This window comes from Pelophylax lessonae (assembly GCF_965119305.1).
Source record: "Pelophylax lessonae genome assembly, chromosome: 13".
NCBI lineage: Eukaryota > Metazoa > Chordata > Amphibia > Anura > Ranidae > Pelophylax > Pelophylax lessonae.
Genome location: NC_138780.1, coordinates 171,647,188 through 171,668,363, shown reverse-complemented (window position 1 = coordinate 171,668,363; position 21,176 = coordinate 171,647,188). Strand labels below are relative to the sequence as shown.

Below are 21,176 nucleotides of genomic sequence, written 5' to 3'. Positions count from 1 at the left end.
GTCATGTAATGGTTAACTTTCCCTGTGTTTTTTATTTTCTGAGCATGCCCAGTCTTGCAAATCTGCGGTCTGTCGGCTGATTTCTGTACTGACAGGCGAACAATCGTCCGTTCTGGTGTCCGCAGACAAAAATTTTCATGTTTGCAAGAAAGACTCTTGTCCGCGGATTGTGCGCAGACAGCTGTCGGAGGCACCATACTAACACGCGTACAATCGGCAGATCTTTCGTCCGCCGACGTTTGTATGACGACGATCGGTACGTGTGTACGGGCCTTAATAGTAAATAGCATGTTCCAAATTTATAATCTCAAAATTCTGACTTTGAAAGTCCAAATTCTGGAGTTAAAAAGTCCAAATTCGGAGATTAAAAAGTCCAAATTCGGAGATTAAATATCAGAATTCTGAATTTTAATCTCAGAATTGTGTTTAATAGGTTTTAGCACAGTCCAAATTTATAATCTCCAAATTCGGACTTTGAAACTCAGAATTCTGACTTTCAAAGTCAGAATTTGGAGATTACAAGTTTGGACCATGCTAAAACCTATTAAACACAATTCTGAGTTAAAAAGTCTGAATTCTGGAGTTAAAAAGTCAGAATTCGGAGATTAAAAAATCTGATTAAAAAAAATCAAAATTCGGAGATTAAAAAAATAAAATCAGAATTCAGAGAATAAAAGTCAGTATTCGGAGGTTAAAAGCAAGAATTCGGAGATTCTAAGTCAGAATTCTAAGTTTAAAAAAAAAAAAAAAAAAAAAAGAAGTAGTCTCTATTAGGATAATTTTAGGACCAATGAGCAATAATGTAGTAATACCCACAGACCATCATTCTGCATAACACTATTGCTCCTACAAGAGGGAATTGTGAATGGTTAGAAGGCAGCAGGACAGTGTGTGTCTATGGTCATAATGGATCAATCATGACAATTACTTATCTGGACTAATACAGCTTTGTTGCAAAAATTAATTCTACTGTTATCAATAGGCAATAGCATAGTGGTTAGAGTAGTTGCCTTCTAGTGGTAAAGTGTGGGTTCAAAATCTCGCAGGCCAGCTCACGTAGAGATAGCAATACAATTATTGCTAAAAATAGGAAAAAGTTAAATTTAAAAATGAGGGAACACTATCATTGTTTAATTGTTACAAAGAATATAACAGAATATATAAAAAGGAAATTGGGGACGCAAAAATTCAAAATGAACGTCAGATTGCAAAAGATAGTAGGACAAACCCCAAAAAATTATTCAAATTTATTAACAGTAAAAGGTTGGGTCTGAGCATGTAGGCCCTTTACAAAATAACCAGGAGTGGGTGACTGGGGACAAAGAGAAGGCAAATTTATTAAATACTTTGTTCAGCTCTGTATATACAAAGAAGCATGGGGGAGCTCATGACCATAATGAGGACGGTATTGACACAGCCCCAAATGATCCACAATGGCTCAAAAGTGATATGGTCCAGAAATATATATAGACAGAATAAGGGTGGATAAAGAACTTGGACCAGATGGTATCCATCCACGCATCCTAAAAGATTTGCGCCTCATGGGGTAAGGATGATCATGAGAAAAGTGAAGGATCAGCCCAGAATTACACGGGAGGAGCTTGTAAATGATCTCAAGACAGTTGGGACCACAGTCACCAAACAAACCATTGGTAACACAATACGTCCCCATAGACTGAAATCCTGCAGCACCCGCAAGGTCCCCCTCCCAAGAAGGCACATGTACAGGCCCATCTGACAATGAACATCTAAATGATTCAGAGAAGGACTGGGAGAAAGTGCTGTGGTCAGATGAGACCAAAATTGAGCTCTTTGGCATTAAAGCGGAGTTCCACCCAAATTTTCAACTTAACAGATTTCAGCAGTGATATAGTTTTTAAAAATGAATTGGGCTATCATTTTTTTTTTTTTTTTGGATCACTTACTTTATTTTAGAGGATTGTTTGTCCTACTTCCTCCTTCTGCAACCTCGGCCCTGGATGTCACTTCCGGGTTCGCATTGCGTCCTGGGAGATGTGTGTCATCAAACCCAGGAGGCAATGGGCATGGCTGGCCGCTCCTCTCATTGCATGCGCGAGATTGCGATTGGCATTCTGGGTAGCCAGCTTGCAGGGAAATCAGGAAGTGGCAAACACAGCGGCTTCAGACGCCCACACCGGAGATGGCCGTGCGCTGCAATCATTTTTAAAAGTAAAAAATGATCTACAATCAAATACTGTACTGTACTCTGAGAATAGTGTTAATGTAATTGGCGATATTATTAAAGGGGTATTTTTATTTAAAAAAAGTATTTTCACCCGGAACACCGCTTTAACTCGACTCGCCGTGTTTGGAGGAAGAAAATAATGACTATGACTATAAGAACACTATCCTTACAATCAAGAACGGAGGTGGAAACATTATGCTTTGAGGCAATTTCTCTGCTAAAGGTACAGACCAACTTTGCCGCATTGGGGGCCAATGGACAGGGCCATGTATTGTAAAATTTTTGAAAATCTTTGATGAGAATCTTCTTCCCTTGTGCGACTTGTCATGCGGACATCAAAGTTGCATGACAAGTCGTTCCCCATGTTTTCCAATGATAACCATTCATAGATGCGCGACTTGAAGTTGCAGCAACTTCAAAGTAGTTCATGCATAACTTTGGTCTTTATGATAAATTCTATGTTCTCACCCAAGTATTCAAATCCTCTGCTCATAATGCAGGACTCTGTTGCGTCAATGGCCTGGATCTTGTATTTTCCCAGAGGTCCAGTGGGAAGGCCATTATAATCGTATTGCCATTTCTCAAATCCTTCATACCGAACTTTGGCTCCGCAGCGTAATAGCCACTCTGAGGCAGCCCGGTCTGGTCCCACGTCCTTTATACGTTCATAGTCAACTCTGAGGGATAAAAGAAAACCATATTGTAATTTCACAGACCCAGAATCACATGGTGACAGTTCAGCAATGAAATGATTCTAATGCCAACCTGTGCTTTGTCCATGTAGGGAAAAGCAAAATAATCACTAGAAGGGTCCTTGCATATATGCAGCCATAGGAAGATAAAAACCGGGTGGTTCAGTCACAGTTTTACCCCCCACCCTAGCTCAGACATGCAGCTGATCAGGACTGTACACGTCACAGCCAAAATTAAACAGCATGTGCCATTTGACATGTGTTAACGCCACTGAATGCAACCCATACTCTATGGGGTCACACCGCATCCCTGTGCAATGCATGAGATTGCGGTGCACAGGGTTAAAGCGGTTCTAAAGCCTTAAGGTTTTCACCTTCTTGCATTTTTTCTTACCTGAGCCCCACCCTTTTTCCTACCTGAGCCCGATCCGATCCAGCGATGTGCACAAGAGCAGCTTCTCTTGGCACGTTCTCCCTCCTCATTGGGCAGAAAAATCACTTAGTGGGATTATTGGCTCCCCCTGCTGTCAATGAAACGCTGTAACACAGGAGCGGGGGGCAGCAAGTCAATAGATGCAGACAAGGCAGCTCGGGATTTGCTTTCAGTGAGGGCACCCACAGAAGAGGAGGGGCCTGGAGCACCGGCGGGGAATCATATCAGAGGATCAGGACTGTTCTGTGAAAAAGCACTGCACAGAGCAATGAAAGGGTTACTAAACCCAGAAGCCTGTAGTCACTATATCTGATCTCCCACAGTAGACAGAACACGGAAATGCAATTATTATAGTAAATATAAACTGACTTCTATCAGTTCCTAGTAAAGCTTGTAGGAGGAGTTTTCTCTTTCTCCCCTGATCCTCTGTCTGGACAGTGCTGATTGGCTCTGTGCTGATCACATGCGTTCTCCCAAGAAAAAAAAAAAAACCTCTCTAGCAATACACACCAAACTGAGCATGTGCAGACTGACTCCAAAGGCTCTGTTCTATCAGGAGATGAATTGGGGACAATTGAAGAAGGGGGGAATTTAGAGAAGACATAATCGCATAGCCTTTAAACACAATGCAGAGGATTAACCCCTTAGGTTCCACAGTGGTTATACCAAGCATGCATTACTGCATATACAGACTGATTTTACTGTTATGGGATTAGTAACACTTTAACTACTTGCCGACCGACCTGGCTCGGCTGGGCAAACCGCCGTACCTGTACGGAGGTTCACAGGACCCGTCTGGGGGGTGCTTCGCGCCTCCCATTAGCATGCATGGAAGCTGACTCACGGGGCCGGGGGCAGCGAATGCCTCTGGGCACCCGCGATCACTCCCATGGAGCGAGAACGACAGTCTGCTCTAGTAAACACAGCAGACTGTTGTTCTCATAGGAATCAGCACAGAGCGCCTGTGATCCTCCTATTTAGGATCACAGGTCTCTGTGTTGATTTCACAAGCCCACCCCCCTCACAGTTAGAAAACACCCCCTAGGCATACACTTAACCCTTTGATCACCCCTGAGTTAACCCCTTCCCTGCCAGTGTCATTATTACAGTAACAGTGCGTTTTTTTTTAGCACTGATTACTGTAATAATGTCACTGGTCTGTCCGCCACAATGTGGCAGTCCTGCTAAAAATCGCTGATTGTCGCCATTACTAGTAAAAAAAATTTTAAATAAATAAAAATGGCAAATCTTTCCCCTAGTTTGTCGACGCAATAACTTTTGCGCAAAGGCCTAAAAGGATGAAAAAATTTGATTTTTAATTTTTTTTTATTGGGAATGTTTTATAGCAGAATGTAAAAAAAATATATAATTTTTTTTTCAGAATTATATTTTTTTGTTTATAGAGCAAAAAAAAAAAATAGATTTTTGTAAGAACTTACCATAAAATCCTTTTCTCTGAAGTCCATTGACAGATGCAGCTCTTATGCTTCTTATACCATTTGGTTATGCTGCCCCCTACAGGAGTAGTACTAGGCAGGAAAAAAAAAGTTTACCATGCCTACGGGGGCGGTCCCAATAGGCATAACCCCACACACCCTGCTCCTGCATACCAGTTTCGTTGCAAGCAGTGAGAAACTGCTTGCAACGAAAAAAAACATCCCCATATCAGAGGGGCGGGTGCTGCGTCTGTCAATAGACTTCAGAGAAAAGGATTTTACAGTAAGTTCTTACAAAATCCAGTTTTCTCTATCGTCCATTGACAGACGTAGCTCTTATGCTTCTTATACCATTGGGACGTCCCAAAGCAGTGTAAGCATGATGGGTGGGAAGAACGCAAACCAAATAGTTAACGTAAACTCCAAAGGCTAAACTTAGCCAACTGGGTAACATGAAGCTCAACCAGGAACAACAGGAGCTCACCCATGAAAAAAAAAAACCATAAAGAGAAAAAAAAACAACAAGTCTCTTTACTGCCGGTTCACACTAGTACGACTTGTCAGGCGACTTGGTCAGCCTGACAAGTCGTGCACCGTCGCGGCCCATTGTGTGGTACAGGAACGGTTCTAATAGGAGCGACACAAGTCGCTCCGACTTAGAAAAAGGGTCCTGTACTACTTCGGGGCGACCTTGAGCGACTTGCATAGACATTCATTTTATGAAGTCCGTGCAAGTCGCGCCGAAAGTCGCGGTGCACGCGACTTCACAGGTCACCACCTAAGTCGGATCGCCATAGTGTGAAAACAGCAGCCTGCAAAACCTTGCGGCCAAAGGATGCATCCGAAGAAGCCAACAAATCTACCTTATAGAATTTTGTAAATGTGTGCACAGACGACCAAGTCGCCGCCTTACAAACCTGCACTACTGAGGCCTGATGGCGAAAAAGCCCAAGAGGCACTCAACGCTCTAGTAGAATGCGCCTTCACAGGGAAAGGAGGAACCTGACCCTTGAGTGAATAATCCTGAACAACCGTCTGCCTAATCCATCTGGATATAGTCGCAGCAGACACAGCCAAACCTTTTTACGAGATCCCTCAGTAAGGACAAAAAGAGCATCTGATTTCCTAGAAGACTCCGTGACTGTCAGGTCTCCTTCACTAGGCAGAAACAAACTGGTATGCTGGAGCAGGGTGTGTGGGGTTATGCCTATAGGGACAGCCCCCGTAGGCGTGGTAAACAGTTTTTTTCCTGCCTAGTACTACTCCTGTAGGGGGCAGCATAACCCAATGGAATAAGAAGCATAAGAGCTGCGTCTGTCAATGGACGATAGAGAAATAAAAATTGAACAGGTGAAAGGACATCAATTTTACTTGGGTACAGCGTTGCAGACTGCTTAATTGTCAGTTAAAGTAACGCAGTGCCGAATCGAAAAAAATGGCCTGGTCATTAAAGCGGAGTTCCGGCCACAAAAACATTTTTTACCTAAACATACCCCCCTAATCCTAAGCTATCGCCAATTACCCTAACACTAACCCCACATTACACTTATGTATTAAAGATAAATTCTTACCTTTAATATTGATTGCAGAGCGCGGCCATCTCCTGTATAGGCATCTAAAGCCACTGTGTCCTCCGCTGTGTCCCTCTTCCTGGTTCCTGGCTACCCAGAATGCCGATCGCAATCTCGTGCATGCGCTGTAGATTGGGATCAGCAATCAGAGTAGCGGCTGGCCATTCCCATTGCATCCTGGGATTGATGACGCTCATCTCCCAGGACGCAATGCAAAGGAAGACGTGACGTCGGGGGCCGCGGCCGCATAAGGAGGAAGAGGAAGGAAGCTACATTTATTTTCATTAAAAACAAGGTAAGTGAAACAAAAAAAATATTAACTATTCAATTCTTTTTTCAGGTTTTTTTTACTATGCTGCAAAGTTCATTTTTAGGGTGGAACTCCGCTTTAAGGGGGTAGAAACTTCCGGGACTGAAGTTGTTAAGCAGAAACGTGTTTGTTAAGTTAATAAAAAAAAAAAAAAAAACAACGAATGTTTAATAACACTTTAAGTTCCGATGTACACTGGTGCGATGCGGGAAAACCTGTGATTCAGTGCAGTTTCCCGCATTGCACCTGAATCGCACACTGGTTCACAATGACATTTGCGAACAGCAATGACATTTGCGAATTTGGTCGCATAGGTGTGAACACTCATGCGATCCGATTCCAGTGCGGACCTAAAAAAGGGTCCTGCACCATTTTGGCACAAATGCGATGCAATTTCAGCCATACAATTTGTTTGACATCGCATATGATCTGCACAGGGAATCACATGTGATGTCTGTGATCGCACAAGTCTGAACCCAGCTTCAATCAGAGGGGCAGCCTCGCCCACAGGCAGAGGCAGCTCTTTAACCTCTTGCTGTTCAGCGATGTACCCATACATCACCTGACTGTTGGTGGTTGAACCGGGATTATGTCTGCAGCTGCAGGCATTACCCCAGTAATATTTTTTAAGGCCAGGGATCGGCTCTCTTGTAATAGAAATCAGAGCGTCTTACTAGCCGCTTGATTGCTATTAAAATGAAGTAGGAGGCCCTCTGCCTTCCGCGGCTTTCTCTGGCTCTCCTGTCCCACTGGGAGACCCGGCTTCGATCAGCTGTTTGGAACAGTAAACCGGAAGAGATGACATGACATCACTTACTTACATCGTTTACTCAGAAACCATCGGCTCCAGTTTTTAAAAATCGAAAACGTTAAAAAAAAAAAAAAAACGCTGATCTTGGTGTTTTGGATGCTTTTAAGTGCAAAGGAGACCTTTAAAGACCCCAAATCTCTCCATAAAACATACCTGTCACATAGAGGTTCACATTCCTTGTGACAGCAATAAAAGTGCTAAAAAATTTCACCATCCTCTCGCGCAAAGGCGAACGCGCGAGTCGGTCCCGCATGCATGCAAAGGCGATCATCCCACTTATGAGAGGTATCACTGCAAACGTTCGATCACGGCCAGTAATTCTATTTTCCAGGATCTGAAGACGGCACACGTTGATGACGAAACGTGTCATCTATTTTTCTACTCACAGAATCCTAGTTTACATCTCACAATTAATTTCTTGGTATTTAATGGTATTGGTATTTGCAAGCACATTTGATCTTAGTCGACTAAAATTATTTTATTAAACTAAAATGTACTGGAGATATTAGTTGACTAAAATACGATGACTAAAAATGTGACTAAAACTTAATTGGCATTTTAGTCAAAAGCCTATGAATAAAACTAAATCAAAATTTGATGCCAAAATGAACACTGGTGGCAGATTTGTACGGGGACGAGAGGGGAATTTATTCTTAGGAAGTAAGCATGCAGATTAGTGCTCGATTGGGGGAGGGGGGGGGGGGAACGCAGTGCCATCTTATGAGCATTAGAGGACCCCGGGCAATGCAATGCACTGGGGCTCCGCCTACACAATCACCCACGAGAATAAATATGCAAATTATGGATAAGGCGATATTTATTGGTACAGCAGTGCCAGGCTAATGGCAGCTTCCAAGTTGGGCGGCTGGGTCTGGTGAACACACACACGGATGGGAGTCAGACTCGACTGTGTGCCTGTTCCCGTGGAGGCGGACAGCCATTCCTGCAGTTGTGGGCTCCCCCTCTACGGCTCAAGTGGCCTGACAGCAGCGCAGGGCCGACAGGCGCTTGCTACCTGCTAAGTTCGGTGGCGGGATGCACATGGGAATCGGGACTAATTCTTGGCTGGGGCTGGGTTGCTGGACAAGTGGGTCCCCCAGGCACCTGTCCAGCGTGCCCATTCGGTAAGATGGCCCTGGGGGGGGGGGGGACGCAGTTTGGTAAGTTTGCCCCGGGCTCTAGATGACGTTGTCCTGGCACCTCTCTTGGGTAAGGGGAAGGTGCACTATGGTGTTTTCTCCCCGAGTGGCGCTAGTTTGCAGGTGCAGTTTTGGTATTTTTCAGACGACAGAGCACCAGTTTATAGGCAAATGACTGGCAGTGGTTTAGGAAATAGAAGTGCCGCAGGCACCATCCCCTAAAACAACGATCGGTGTCTTCAGAGACTGAAGGGTTAAAGCTGCGGGGAACACACCCAGCAATATCCGATTTTTAATCTTCTATATTCCTAATTACCAAGTGTGCTTTCAGCTGTAACTGTGTTTATCTGCTGTTGCTCTGTATCCCGGATTAAGTTTAGTGATTATAGACAAAGTCTGAATAAGACTCAGATTTGATTACCTCAGCACTCCAGATAACAGGCGCAGAGTATCTTATTGCTCTGAGGAAACAGGGGCAGCTTACAGGTGCTTCCAGAGCTGACTGACTCCAGATAAAAGATAACAAGACTGACCTATACATGAGCCGCCGACACAATAATCCATTGTATCTGCTGTGTGTCTGTCATATTGTGCCGTTGACGGTGTGGATGAAATGGCGCATGCCTTATCGCCAAGCTCATCCAGGTCTGCCGTCTTCCCTCTGCCTCAGGATTCACAAAGACTTGTATAACCGCTTTAAAAAAATAAAACAAAATCTACAAAAATAAAATGTGATCCTTCATTTTGTGTTGCCTAAAAAACATTGGTGAACCCAGAGTTCAATGTGTGATACGTAAAGCAGAACTTCACTAAAAGGGTTACTAAATCCACATCAGTAAAATCAGTCTGTATCTGCAGTAAAGCATGCTTGTTATACTCACTGTGGATCCTAAGGGGTTAATGCTACACAGTGTAAAAATAAAAGCTACAGTCAGGTCCATAAATATTGAGACATCGACACAATTCTAATCTTTTTGGCTCTATACACCACCACAATGGATTTGAAATGAAACAAACAAGATGTGCTTTACCTGCAGACTTTCAACTTTAAAGCGGAGTTCCACCCAAAAGTGGAACTTCCGCTTTAGGGAGTCCTGACCCCCCGACATGCCACATTTGGCATGTCATTTTTTGGGGGGGGGAGCGGGTACCTAGTTTTGACAGGTACCCGCTCCCACTTCCGCTCGGAGCGCCGCGGCGCCCTGAGCGGAAGTTCTCCTCTCCCCCTCCCTCCCTGCAATCTTCTGGGACACGTCAGAGGTCCCAGAAGATTGCCGGCCAATCACGGCGCGCAGCGCGACTCGCGCATGCGCAGTGGGCACCCGGCTGTGAAGCCGCAAACTGTAACAGCCGGGTGCCCACAGCAGTGATGCCGGCGCCGTGGGAGAGGATCGAGGCTTCCGGCGGCCGCATCGCTGGACCGTTGGACAGGTGAGTAAATGGCTGGAACTCCGCTTTAATTTGAGGGTATTTACATCCAAATCGGGGGAAAGGTGTAGGAATTACAACAGTTTGTATATGTGCCTCCCACTTTTTAAGGGACCAAAAGTAATGGGACAATTGGCTGCTGAGCTGTTCCATGGCCAGGTGTGTGTTATTCCCTCATTATCCCATTTACAAGGAGCAGATAAAAGGTTCAGAGTTCATTTCAAATGTGCTAATTGCATTTGGAATCTGTTGCTGTCAACTCTCAATATGGGATCCAAAGAGCTGTCACTATCAGTGAAGCAAGCCATCATTAGGCTGAAAAAACAAAACAAACCCATCAGAGAGATAGCAAAAACATTAGGTGTGGCCAAATCAACTGTTTGGAACATCCTTAAAAAGAAAGAACGCACCGGTGAGCTCAGCAACACCAAAAGACCCGGAAGACCACGGAAAACAACTGTGGTGGATGACCGAAGAATTCTTTCCCTGGTGAAGAAAACACCCTTCACAACAGTTGGCCAGATCAAGAACACTCTCCTGGAGGTAGGTGTATGTGTGTCAAAGTCAACAATCAAGAGAAGACTTCACCAGAGTGAATACAGAAGGTTCATCACAAGATGTAAACCATTGGTGAGCCTCAAAAACAGGAAGACCAGATTAGAGAGTTTGCCAAACAACATCTAAAAAAGCCTTCACAGTTCTGGAACAACATCCTATGGACAGATGAGACCAAGATCAACTTGTACCAGAGTGATGGGAAGAGAAGAGTATGGAGAAGGAAAGGAACTGCTCATGATCCAAAGCATACCACCTCATCAGTGAAGCATGGTGGTGGTAGAGTCATGGCGTGGGCATGTATGGCTGCCAATTGAACTGGTTCTCTTGTATTTATTGATGATGTGACTGCTGACAAAATCAGCAGGATAAATTCTGAAGTGGTTCGGGCAATATTTTCTTCTCATATTCAGCCAAATGCTTCAGAACTCATTGAACGGCGCTTCACAGTGCAGATGGACAATGACCCGAAGCATACTGCGAAAGCAACCAGTTTTTTAAGGGAAAGAAGTGGAATGTTATGCAATGGCCAAGTCAATCACCTGACCTGAATCCGATTGAGCATGCATTTCACTTGCTGAAGACAAAACGAAAGGGAAAATGCCCCAAGAACAAGCAGGAACTGAAGACAGTTGCAGTAGAGGCCTGGCAGAGCATCACCAGGGATGAAACCCAGCGTCTGGTGATGTCTATGCGTTCCAGACTTCAGGCTGTAATTGACTGCAAAGGATTTGCAACCAAGTATTAAAAAGTGAAAGTTTGATTTATGATTGTTAATCTGTCCCATTACTTTTGGTCCCTTAAAAAGTGGGAGGAACACATACAAACTGTTGTAATTCCTACACCGTTCACCTGATCTGGATGTATTGATCCATTGTGGTGGTGTATAGAGCCAAAAAGATTAGAATTGTGTCGATGTCCAAATATTTATGGACCTGACTGTATTTGATCCCTTCTTCTCTGATCCTCCCCTATTTACGCTGGCCCCAATTCATCTCCTTTCCTAATAGTATAGAGAGCCTTTGGAGTCACTCTGCACACATGCTCAGTTTGGTGAGTATTGCTGGAGAGTTTTCTTTTTTCTTGGGAGGGTGCATGTGATCAGCACAGGGCCAATCAGCACTGCCCAGACAAAGGGTCAGGGGTCCTGCAGCCTCATTGGACAGTAGAATAAAAACTCCTACAAGCTTTAACCAGCCACTGATAGTAGTCACAAGACTGCTATATACTGCTGATGAGAAATGGTATTTATCAATCTATATTTACTAAAATAATTGCATTTACATGTTCTGTGTACTATGGGAGACCAGGTATAGTGAATGCAGGTTCCTGGGTTTAGTAACACTTTAAAAGTAAGTTTCTCTCATCTTCCCCCCCCCCCCTCTACTGTAACCATATTGGTAAGTTTTTTTTTTTTCCTGGGCACCTGTACCTTTTCCTGACGGGTACCTGCTCCCACTTCTGCAATGCTCATCTAAGCGAGAATTACGGAAGCTTCAGCCGCCCATCCTCAATCTCCTGGGACATGTCATACATTCCAGGAGGCTGTGGGAACAGTGTTAAAGCACATCGTAATCTCACGCATGCGCAGTGGGGAGCAGACTGTTAAAATTGCAGGAAGTCACAGCTGCTTTTCACATCCAAGATGGTGGCACAGAGGATCTGAAGACCAGCAAAGAACCGGAAACAGTGGGGGACGTCTGGGCTGATGAGTGTTTTTTTTTTGGTAAAGGTAAGCAGCAACACTTACTGGCAACGTTACATTCCTGCATTGGACAGCGATGATTGGCATGATGTCTGGGATTTCCCTTTTCGGTCCTTGGGTCCCAATACGCGACCGCATTGTACAATTTAAATAGTACACAGAGCCTTCTTCACTCTTTATAGGCACACATGATGCTGCTGCCAGGCTTATCCACCGTACTCTGTAAGGACGTCGCATGACAAAACTAGTAGGGCGGGACTGCGCATGCTCGATTCATGCTCGTGGCTTGGATGCGGACAGCCGGAGATGAACGAGCACAAGATTAATAATAACACACGCTGAGACCCTTAGTGTCTGGTTGACACTTACCAAAATTGAGTTTTATCTTTTACTTTTTAACCGGTTTCCGACCGCCTGCTGCAGATTTACTGCGGCAGTGCGGCCCTCCTGCCCACACTCAGCAGCGGGGACTCAGATGCATGGGTCAGGCGGCCGAGTGTGGGCAGGAGGGCCGCACTGCCGCAGTAAATCTGCAGCAGGCGGTCGGAAACCGGTTAAAAAGTAAAAGATAAAACTCACATTTGGTAAGTGTCAACCAGACACTAAGGGTCTCAGCGTGTGTTATTATTAATCTTGTGCTTTCGCCTGACACCCGCGTCCCGCTTTCGCCTGACACCCGCGATCGCTCCCTGCTGAGAGAGAAGAATGGTCAGCTGTTGTAAACACAGCTGACCGTTCTTCTCCCTGGAATGATCACAGAGCTCCTGTGATCCTTCTATATAGGATCACAGGTCTCTGTGATCATTTCACAAGTCACGCCCCCCCCCCCACACACAATTAGAATCACTCCCCTAGGCTCACATTTAACCCCTTGATCAACCACAGTGTTAACCCCTCCTCCATCCCTCTAGTGGTACTTATCACTCCATGAGGGTCCATGAAAAAAGAAAGGCTCCACTAGTGTAATATAGTTACACATTCAAACATTTATTAAAACTAACTACGGGTCACTCATGCTAAACCTTAATCATAGGCATTAAACACATGTCATGGACAAGCGATCTGGTCCCCATCGATCTCACCACCTCCTCGCTCTTACTCTGCTAGTCCGGCTGCCATACAGTCACGCCCCAACGCGTTTCGTCACGGCTACCCGGCTTATCACTTCTTCGTCTCTGGGCTGTTAACCCATTCCAAGGCACTCAGTAGAAAGCGGAATGTATTGTGTTTCTAACAAGCAGCTGCAATCACTGACGGAAGCACCCGCTATCTGTCTGCTCAATTAACCTGTCATGTCCCAGTTTTAAATAGAGATCACTAAACAGCACAGCCCAGTCATTTAAATAGAGGAATCTGAATTTTCCAATCATGTCCTACTAATCAGTAGCCTTGGTATGAATTACAACCTACATGTAAATGTCAATAATAACATACAATTAGTCAATAAAACATATGCATTTAAAGACTCATGACAACATATAAAAAATCATTACAAAGAAAAATTACCCCATTCATCATACATTATATGTGAGAATGTAGAGAAGAGCAAAATATTCATATAAGAAAAGGATTCCTTAATTCCAGATATAAAAAATATATATAAGTATTATATGAGAAAAAAAAAAACAATAATAATATCAAATGGACTATGCACTATAGATGAATAGCCTATATCATTACTATATGTGATAATCAATAGTCACATCACAATAATAATGAAATATAATATGATTCTAATAATGGCTAATAAAACAATTTAAATCTAGTTCGATGTTGGGACCCGCAGGCTCTAAAGTATGGAATAAATATATCAAATTCTGTTTCGCTTTTGGAGGTCCCTAACCCAGTTAGCGCCTCTCAAAGATGGCGAAACTCTTTCTACTCCCAAAAAATGGAGGCCCCTTGGGTCTCTCTGATCGTCTAAAATGTTCAGACACACTATGATCCTTCAATCCCTTAACAATATTCTGTATATATCTCTTTTTTAACGTGCGCTTAGTTCGCCCAACAAATATCAGGTTCCATGGGCATAACATTGCATATACAACATGTGTCGTGTCACATGTAATGAGTTGATTTATTTCATACTCCCGACCAGTGGATGATGTCTGAAATGATCTATGTCTCCTCATATTAGTTCTTGCATAATGGAAGGCCTTGCACCTGCCACTGCAAGAAATCCCTTCCTACCCAGGAAAAAAGGTTATGGGTGGATCTAATAACTTTTTAACCACCTTCTCCCCAAAACTTGGAGCTCTCCTATATACAAAAGAAGGAGTGTTAGGTAAGACAGACCCCAAAGTTCTATCCATAAGTAGAACATGCCAATGTTTCTGATAAATATTTTCAATGCCCCTATACTGCATATGAAAATCAGATAGGAAGCTCCACTCTTTAGCATCTATCTGGACCCTTTCTTTATTTGCTAGAAACTGATTTGTAATATACTCTGGATTTCCTGATGTTTAGTATCAGTTGAATCAGTTTTTAAATCTGATACCATCAGCATGCCCATACAGGAAGTTGCCGCACTCCGCATGTCCATACAGGAAGTTGCCGCACTCCGCATGTCCATACAGGAAGTTGCCGCACTCCGCATGTCCATACAGGAAGTTGCCGCACTCCGCATGTCCATACAGGAAGTTGCCGCACTCCGCATGTCCATACAGGAAGTTGCCGCACTCCGCATGTCCATACAGGAAGTTGCCGCACTCAGCATGTCCATACAGGAAGTTGCCGCACTCCGCATGTCCATATAGGAAGTTGCTGCACTCCCCCATGTTCATACAGGAAGAGGATGATAACTAATACTACATACCTGTTAAAAACTGCATTTAACCAGCCCCAAAATTGTCTGCGCCCAGAGAGGGGTGGAAGACGTTGCTTAGCCAGGAAAGACCGATGCAAAACATGAAAGATCATAGCTTGTGATCTAAAAGGAAGAATGTAGCAAATAATCTGTTACCAATCCAAAGAATCTGAAATACAAGCAGATGGGGCTCTGATTAGCATCTATAAATAGGGGGATACATTGTACAGTATTGTAGATATTAATTTGAATGCATTTTTGGGCGATAGATATGAATTAACTACGAGACCTTCTGTCCTGTTTGTGCCAACTGTGTGTATAGAGCCAAATTATTTATTTTTCTTAGTTGTGGATGGAGTGGGGAAGGGTTAGAACCTTTGTTTGTTTTTTTTCCGATATCCAGAGTTCCATTAGAGAGATTTCCCCAAACTCACTGTTCTGCTGACAACCTTTTGCCAGATGGGAAGTGAAAAGAACTCTCCATCAGCAACAATGTTCACCCTCTTGGCTGATAGAATTAAAAACCTACAATATACGAAGTCCATTGGATACTATCAAAGCCCTGATAAAAGGGGATTGCTTGGCCCCTGAAATGAATAGTGAGTAGAGGAAGGTTAGAACCTCTGCAGGATGTTATTAGCATGACAGGAAGTGAATTTAAATCTCTCTAATGGGGCCACAGACTGCAGTAAAAACCCAACAGCTCTTCTTATCCTTTCCTACCCTGCCAAAATTAGAAAAATGTTTTTTGGCTTGACATAGACTTTAAAAAATAAATTGCACTGGGTTATAATAAAAAAAAAAGTAGCTTATACTGCAATACTCACACTAATTCCAGTGCTGTCCCCTGCAAACTCTCCACCCTGTAGTCTAGCACTGCTGCTCTCCCTACAAGCTGTAAATCAGCCAGCGTCATTTAACCAACTTCCTTGTAGCCCAGACAGACATGGAAACACCCCATGGGGGTGTGTTATCAAGCTGCTGTGCATGCACAGGAAGAAAACGCAGAGAATGGTGCAAAGATTAGTAACTTTGCATAGAGTAGGGAGGGATGAAGACCCCTGTCAGGTTTTTTAGGGGCTCATTTACACTTGCTTCGACATTAATACACCTTAAAGTGCCTACCACTTAAACATGTTTTTTTTGCTGTGTATTTGATGCTTCTGTGAAGCTTGGCAAATGGGACCCAGTAGAACCCCAGCTCAGTAGATCCCAGCTCATCAGTACCTTTGTTTAGCAGATCTCCAGCCTATTAGTACCCTCATTCAGCAGAGTACCCCCACCTTTGCTGATCCCCTGCTAAGAAGTAACCCCCAGCTGTACTGATCCCCCGCTAAGTACTAACCCTCAGCTCTGCTGATCCCTTGCAAAGTACTAACCCCCAGCTCTGCTGATCCCCGGCTAAGTACTAACCCCCAGCTCTACTTATCCCCTGCTAAGTACTGACCCCCAGCTCTGCTGATCCCCTGCAAAGTACTAGCCCCCGGTTCTCCTGATTCCCGGCTAAGTACTAACCCCCAGCTCTACTGATCCCCCACTAAGTACTAACCCCCAGCTCTGCTGATCCCCTGCAAAGTACTAACCCCCAGCTCTGCTGATCCCCTGCAAAGTACTAACCCCCAGCTCTGCTGATCCCCTGCAAAGTACTAACCCCCAGCTCTGCTGATCCCCTGCAAAGTACTAACCCCCAGCTCTGCTGATCCCCTGCAAAGTACTAACCCCCAGCTCTGCTGATCTCCTGCAAAGTACTAACCCCCAGCTCTGCTGATCCCCTGCAAAGTACTAACCCCCAGCTCTGCTGATCCCCTGCAAAGTACTAACCCCCAGCTCTGCTGATCCCCTGCAAAGTACTAACCCCCAGCTCTGCTGATCCCCTGCGAAGTACTAACCCCCAGCTCTGCTGATCCCCTGCGAAGTACTAACCCCCAGCTCTGCTGATCCCCTGCGAAGTACTAATCCCCGGCTCTGCTGATCCCCTGCGAAGTACTAAACCCCAGCTCTACTGATCCCCCGCTAAGTACTAACCATAAACAAAGCAAAGCGAAGCAAACTCTGAATAAAAGCCTCTCAAAAGCTGCAGGTGCTATAATCGGTCTTGTCATAGACTTCTATGGAGGCTTTTGAAGCACCAAGAAAGCAACATGAGGGATAATTTGTGAAGCAAAGCAAACACAACGTGTGAACAGGACTGTAAGCTACCATTTTATTCAGTGACAGGAGCTTTGATTGGCATTCAGAGTGCTTTAAAAAGCGTGTCCAATGCCAAATTTGGAAGCATGTGTAAAATGAGCCATTACAGATCTCAAGGGCTCAATTAGTGAGATTTCTCCTCACTTTCCCAGTGACAACATACAGGAAGTAGGGGAAAATCCCCAACAGGGACACATAACAATAAAAAGCTGACTGGGGTTCAAGACTATTTCTCACTGTGTTACCGTTGCACATTTTCTCTCATTAGGGGAAATCTCTCTACTGGAGCCTCAGATAGCAGTAAAACATGGAAGGAGTTCTAATCTTTGCCCACTCCATCCAAAACTAAGAAAACAAAATGGCTGAACGCCTGCCTTCCTTTCATTCTTGCACAGTTGTACAGGATACTTTATTGAAATTGCTTACTCTGATTTCACTGCACACAGTTAGCTTTGCACAGTGTGCATAAGAAATTGCAGTAAGCCAGACAGAGCCTCCTATGCTGGATCAAGCCGAGGCAGCGGTGGACCGCAAGCCTCCCAGGTGAACCGCACAGACGTGATGACGGAACGCATTTCGGAGCATGCGTACAACGCTCCTTCAGACGAAGGAGCGTTGTACGCATGCTCCGAAATGCGTTACGTCATCACGTCTGTGCGGTTCACCTGGGAGGCTTGCGGTCCACCGCTGCCTCGGCTTGATCTGGTCTCTTCTATTGGCCTCTCCTGAAGCATCATCTCCCGGCTGCTGGTCAGCCAGAGGACGGAAGCTCCATGTACCAGGAAGTGACCCGAGAGCCATGAGGATAAGCACCTACACTATTGTTGTGCAATAAAGTTTATTTGCTACACTTAGCGGCACCTATTTTCTTTTCTGTTTGCCAGCGGGACCTCGCTTCTGTCTGTTACAGCTGCCCTTTGTGTTGACATGGCACTATTGTGCACTCCAGAAGTCCGGCCGGCGTTCTGATTGCCTTCTCCTATCAAGACCCCTGAATTGGGGACCCATCCCTCAGCACAAGCTCCCAACAAATCTTTTTTCTTTCTGTCTCTATGCTGGAGGATGTCCAGCATCATGTAGCCCTTTCCTCCCCAGCCTTATTGTTCCTGGCCCACCCATTTCATTCATTGTTTTTCATTTATTTTAATCACAGAGGCTCAGCATTACATGTGAGTAGCATACAAATACAGCCCACTTTGGAACACCCATTCCTCCAGACTGACATCTATCCATAAAGATATTTGGATCTTTACATAACTCTTCCCAATAGCCAGCCCACTGCTTGCTTCAGGACCGGGAGCTCTTGAGAGGAGAACTGCGACACAGCACTGTGAGGTTTTCGGGAAGCTATGTACACCACCCTGATAACCCCTCCCACTAGCCACGATCAACCTGCATTGCATAGAGAAACACAGAGATGCAATTATGATATAACTAAAATAAACATGGTAATGAAAATAATAAAGTTTAATTTAAACATTTATTTGCTGATAAAGAGCGTGTAGGAGGAACCAGGTAAGGCAAAATATACAGTGGGTATAAAAAAGAATCACCCTCCTTCAAAATAATCACATTTTGTTACTTTGCAGCCTGAAATGAAGACACACACAGTTTTTGTTTTATCTAACTGTATTTACTCAGTGCAACTCATTACATCCAAGAGAAGAGAAAAATACGATAAGCTGTATTGGATTTCCAACAGACATATCATTTGGTGTTTAGTAGGGATAGACCGATTATCAGCGGCCAATATGCACTTTCCCCGATATATCGGTATAGCCCCCCCGGAACTGCTCGATATTGCCAATATTTTTGTGACGTCATTCTGCCTTCTTAGGCCGCCTCCCTCGCCTTGGACAGCCTCATCTGGAGTCGGGACTAGACTCGCGGGAGGGTATCACAGCCATACACCCACCCACAGCAGCCTGGTGCCAGCCAGCCACCCACAGGCTCTGTACCAGCCAGCCACAGGGCCTGTACAAGCCAGCCAGCCACCCACAGACCCTCTACCAGCCAGCCAGCTACCCACCACAGGGTGCCAGCCAGCCACCGACCACAAGGTGCCAGCCAGCCACCCACCCACAGGCCCTGTACCACCCACCCACAGGCACTGTACCAGCCAGCCGCCAACAGCCCCTGTGCCAGCCAGCCATCCACCCACCACAGGGTGCCAGCAAGCCAGCCACCCACCACAGGGTGCCAGCAAGCCAGCCACCACAGGGAGCCAGCCAGCCACCCACCACAGGGTGCCAGACAGCCAGCCATTAAGCATTAAACAAAAATGAACATGTTCAGAACTAGATTTGTGTCAAAAATTTTCTTTTTTTTCCAAAACTTTAAATGTACAAAATATCAGCCCATATCGGCCGATACCAATACGTTGTGACCAAAATATCTGTATCGGCCCTGAAAAAACCCATATCGGTCTATCCCTGGTGTTAAGGCCAAATAACTCACTTTTAGGCTTATCTGACCACAGCACCTTTTTCTATGTGACCTCAGAATCTTCAAAGTGCTCAGTCGTGACTGCTAGTGGTCTTTCTTGAGAAGTGGCTTTTTTCTTGCAACCCTCCCATACAAGCCACATTTTGTGTAGAATTTGTGGTATTGTTGTCACATGAACACAATGACCACTCGGTCATAAATTCCACCAGCTGCTTCCAGGTTGCTGTAGGCCTCTTGGTGGCCTCTCTGACCAGTTTCCTCCTGACTCTTTCATCCAGTTTGGACCGACGTCCTGACCCAGGGAGGGTCTGTGTTGTACCAAATACCTTCCACCTTCTAATAATAGACTTCACTCTGCTTCTAGGCATTGAAAAGCCTTTGAATTTTGTTTGGATCCATCTCCTGACTTGTTCCTGTCCACAACTTTATCCCAGAGATCTTTGAACCACTTGCCGACCGATCACATTGAGCGTACTGCAGCAAAGTGGCTCGTTATCGTCCAGCGACGTAGGTCTACGTCGCTGGACTCCTCACCTTGTGGGCGGCGCGCGAGCTCCGGCTGTATTCAGACACAGCGGGAGTCGGCCCAGGGGAGGAGAAGCGGTGATCACCGCCGCTCTTCCCCGATCGTCGGGGATCAAGTGAGGAGATCCGCCCGCTTGTGTAAACAAAGCGGGCGGATCTCCTATGTGACAGGCAATCACAGATTACGATCTGTGCCTGTGTCACACAGTCCCCTCCCCCACAACGTCAGTAAGCACCAGGCATACATTAACCCCTTGATCATCAATAAAAGTTAACCCCTTCCCTGCCAGTGTCATTTTTACAGTAACAGTGCATATTTATAGCACTGATTACTGTAGTAATGTCACTGGTATCCCCAAAAGTGTCAAAAATGTCAGTTAGGTTTCCGATCTGTCCGCTGCAATGTTGCAGTCTCGCAAAAAAAAAAAAAAAAAAAAAAAAAAATTTGCAAATCGCCGCCATTACTAGTTAAAAAAACCCAATAAAAATGACAAATTTCCCGTAGTTAGTAGCTGTGATAACTTCTGCGCAAACCAATCAAAATACGCTTATTGCGATTTTTTTTACCAAACATATGTAGCAGGAAACAAATTGGCCTAAAATGTCAAAAAATTTTGATTTTTACATTTTTTGGGGGGGAATTTCATATAAAAAAAATTTGAAAAATAGTTATTTTTTCAAAATTGTCGTTTTTTTTATTAATATCGCAAAAAATGAAAAGCGCAGAGGTGATCAAATACCACCAAAAGAAAGCTCTGTTTGTGGACGGCGTTGCATGACCGCCCAATTGTCAGTTAAAGTCACACAGTGCCGAATCGCAAAAAGTGGCCTGGACGTAAAGCAGGAATATCCTCCGGTCCTAAAGTGGTTAAAAGTGTCTGATTGTTTGCTTCAGTTGCACTAAAATTCTCCAGAAAAGCT

At 44.7% G+C, this 21,176-nt stretch overlaps 1 protein-coding gene across 1 annotated transcript in view; it reads right to left on the bottom strand.

Moving 5' to 3' along the window:
- The window catches only part of DMAC2L (distal membrane arm assembly component 2 like), a 23,166-nt gene extending 7,951 nt beyond the window's left edge, over positions 1–15,215 (bottom strand). Inside the window, exons 1-2 of the mRNA XM_082242902.1 lie at positions 15,105–15,215; positions 2,675–2,883 (exon numbers count right to left, since the gene is read on the bottom strand). Of these exons, the coding sequence (XP_082099028.1) occupies positions 2,675–2,883; positions 15,105–15,208 (313 nt within the window). The 5' untranslated portion in view covers positions 15,209–15,215. The remainder of the gene's footprint in view (positions 1–2,674; positions 2,884–15,104) is intronic.
- Between the last annotated feature and the right edge of the window lie 5,961 nt (positions 15,216–21,176).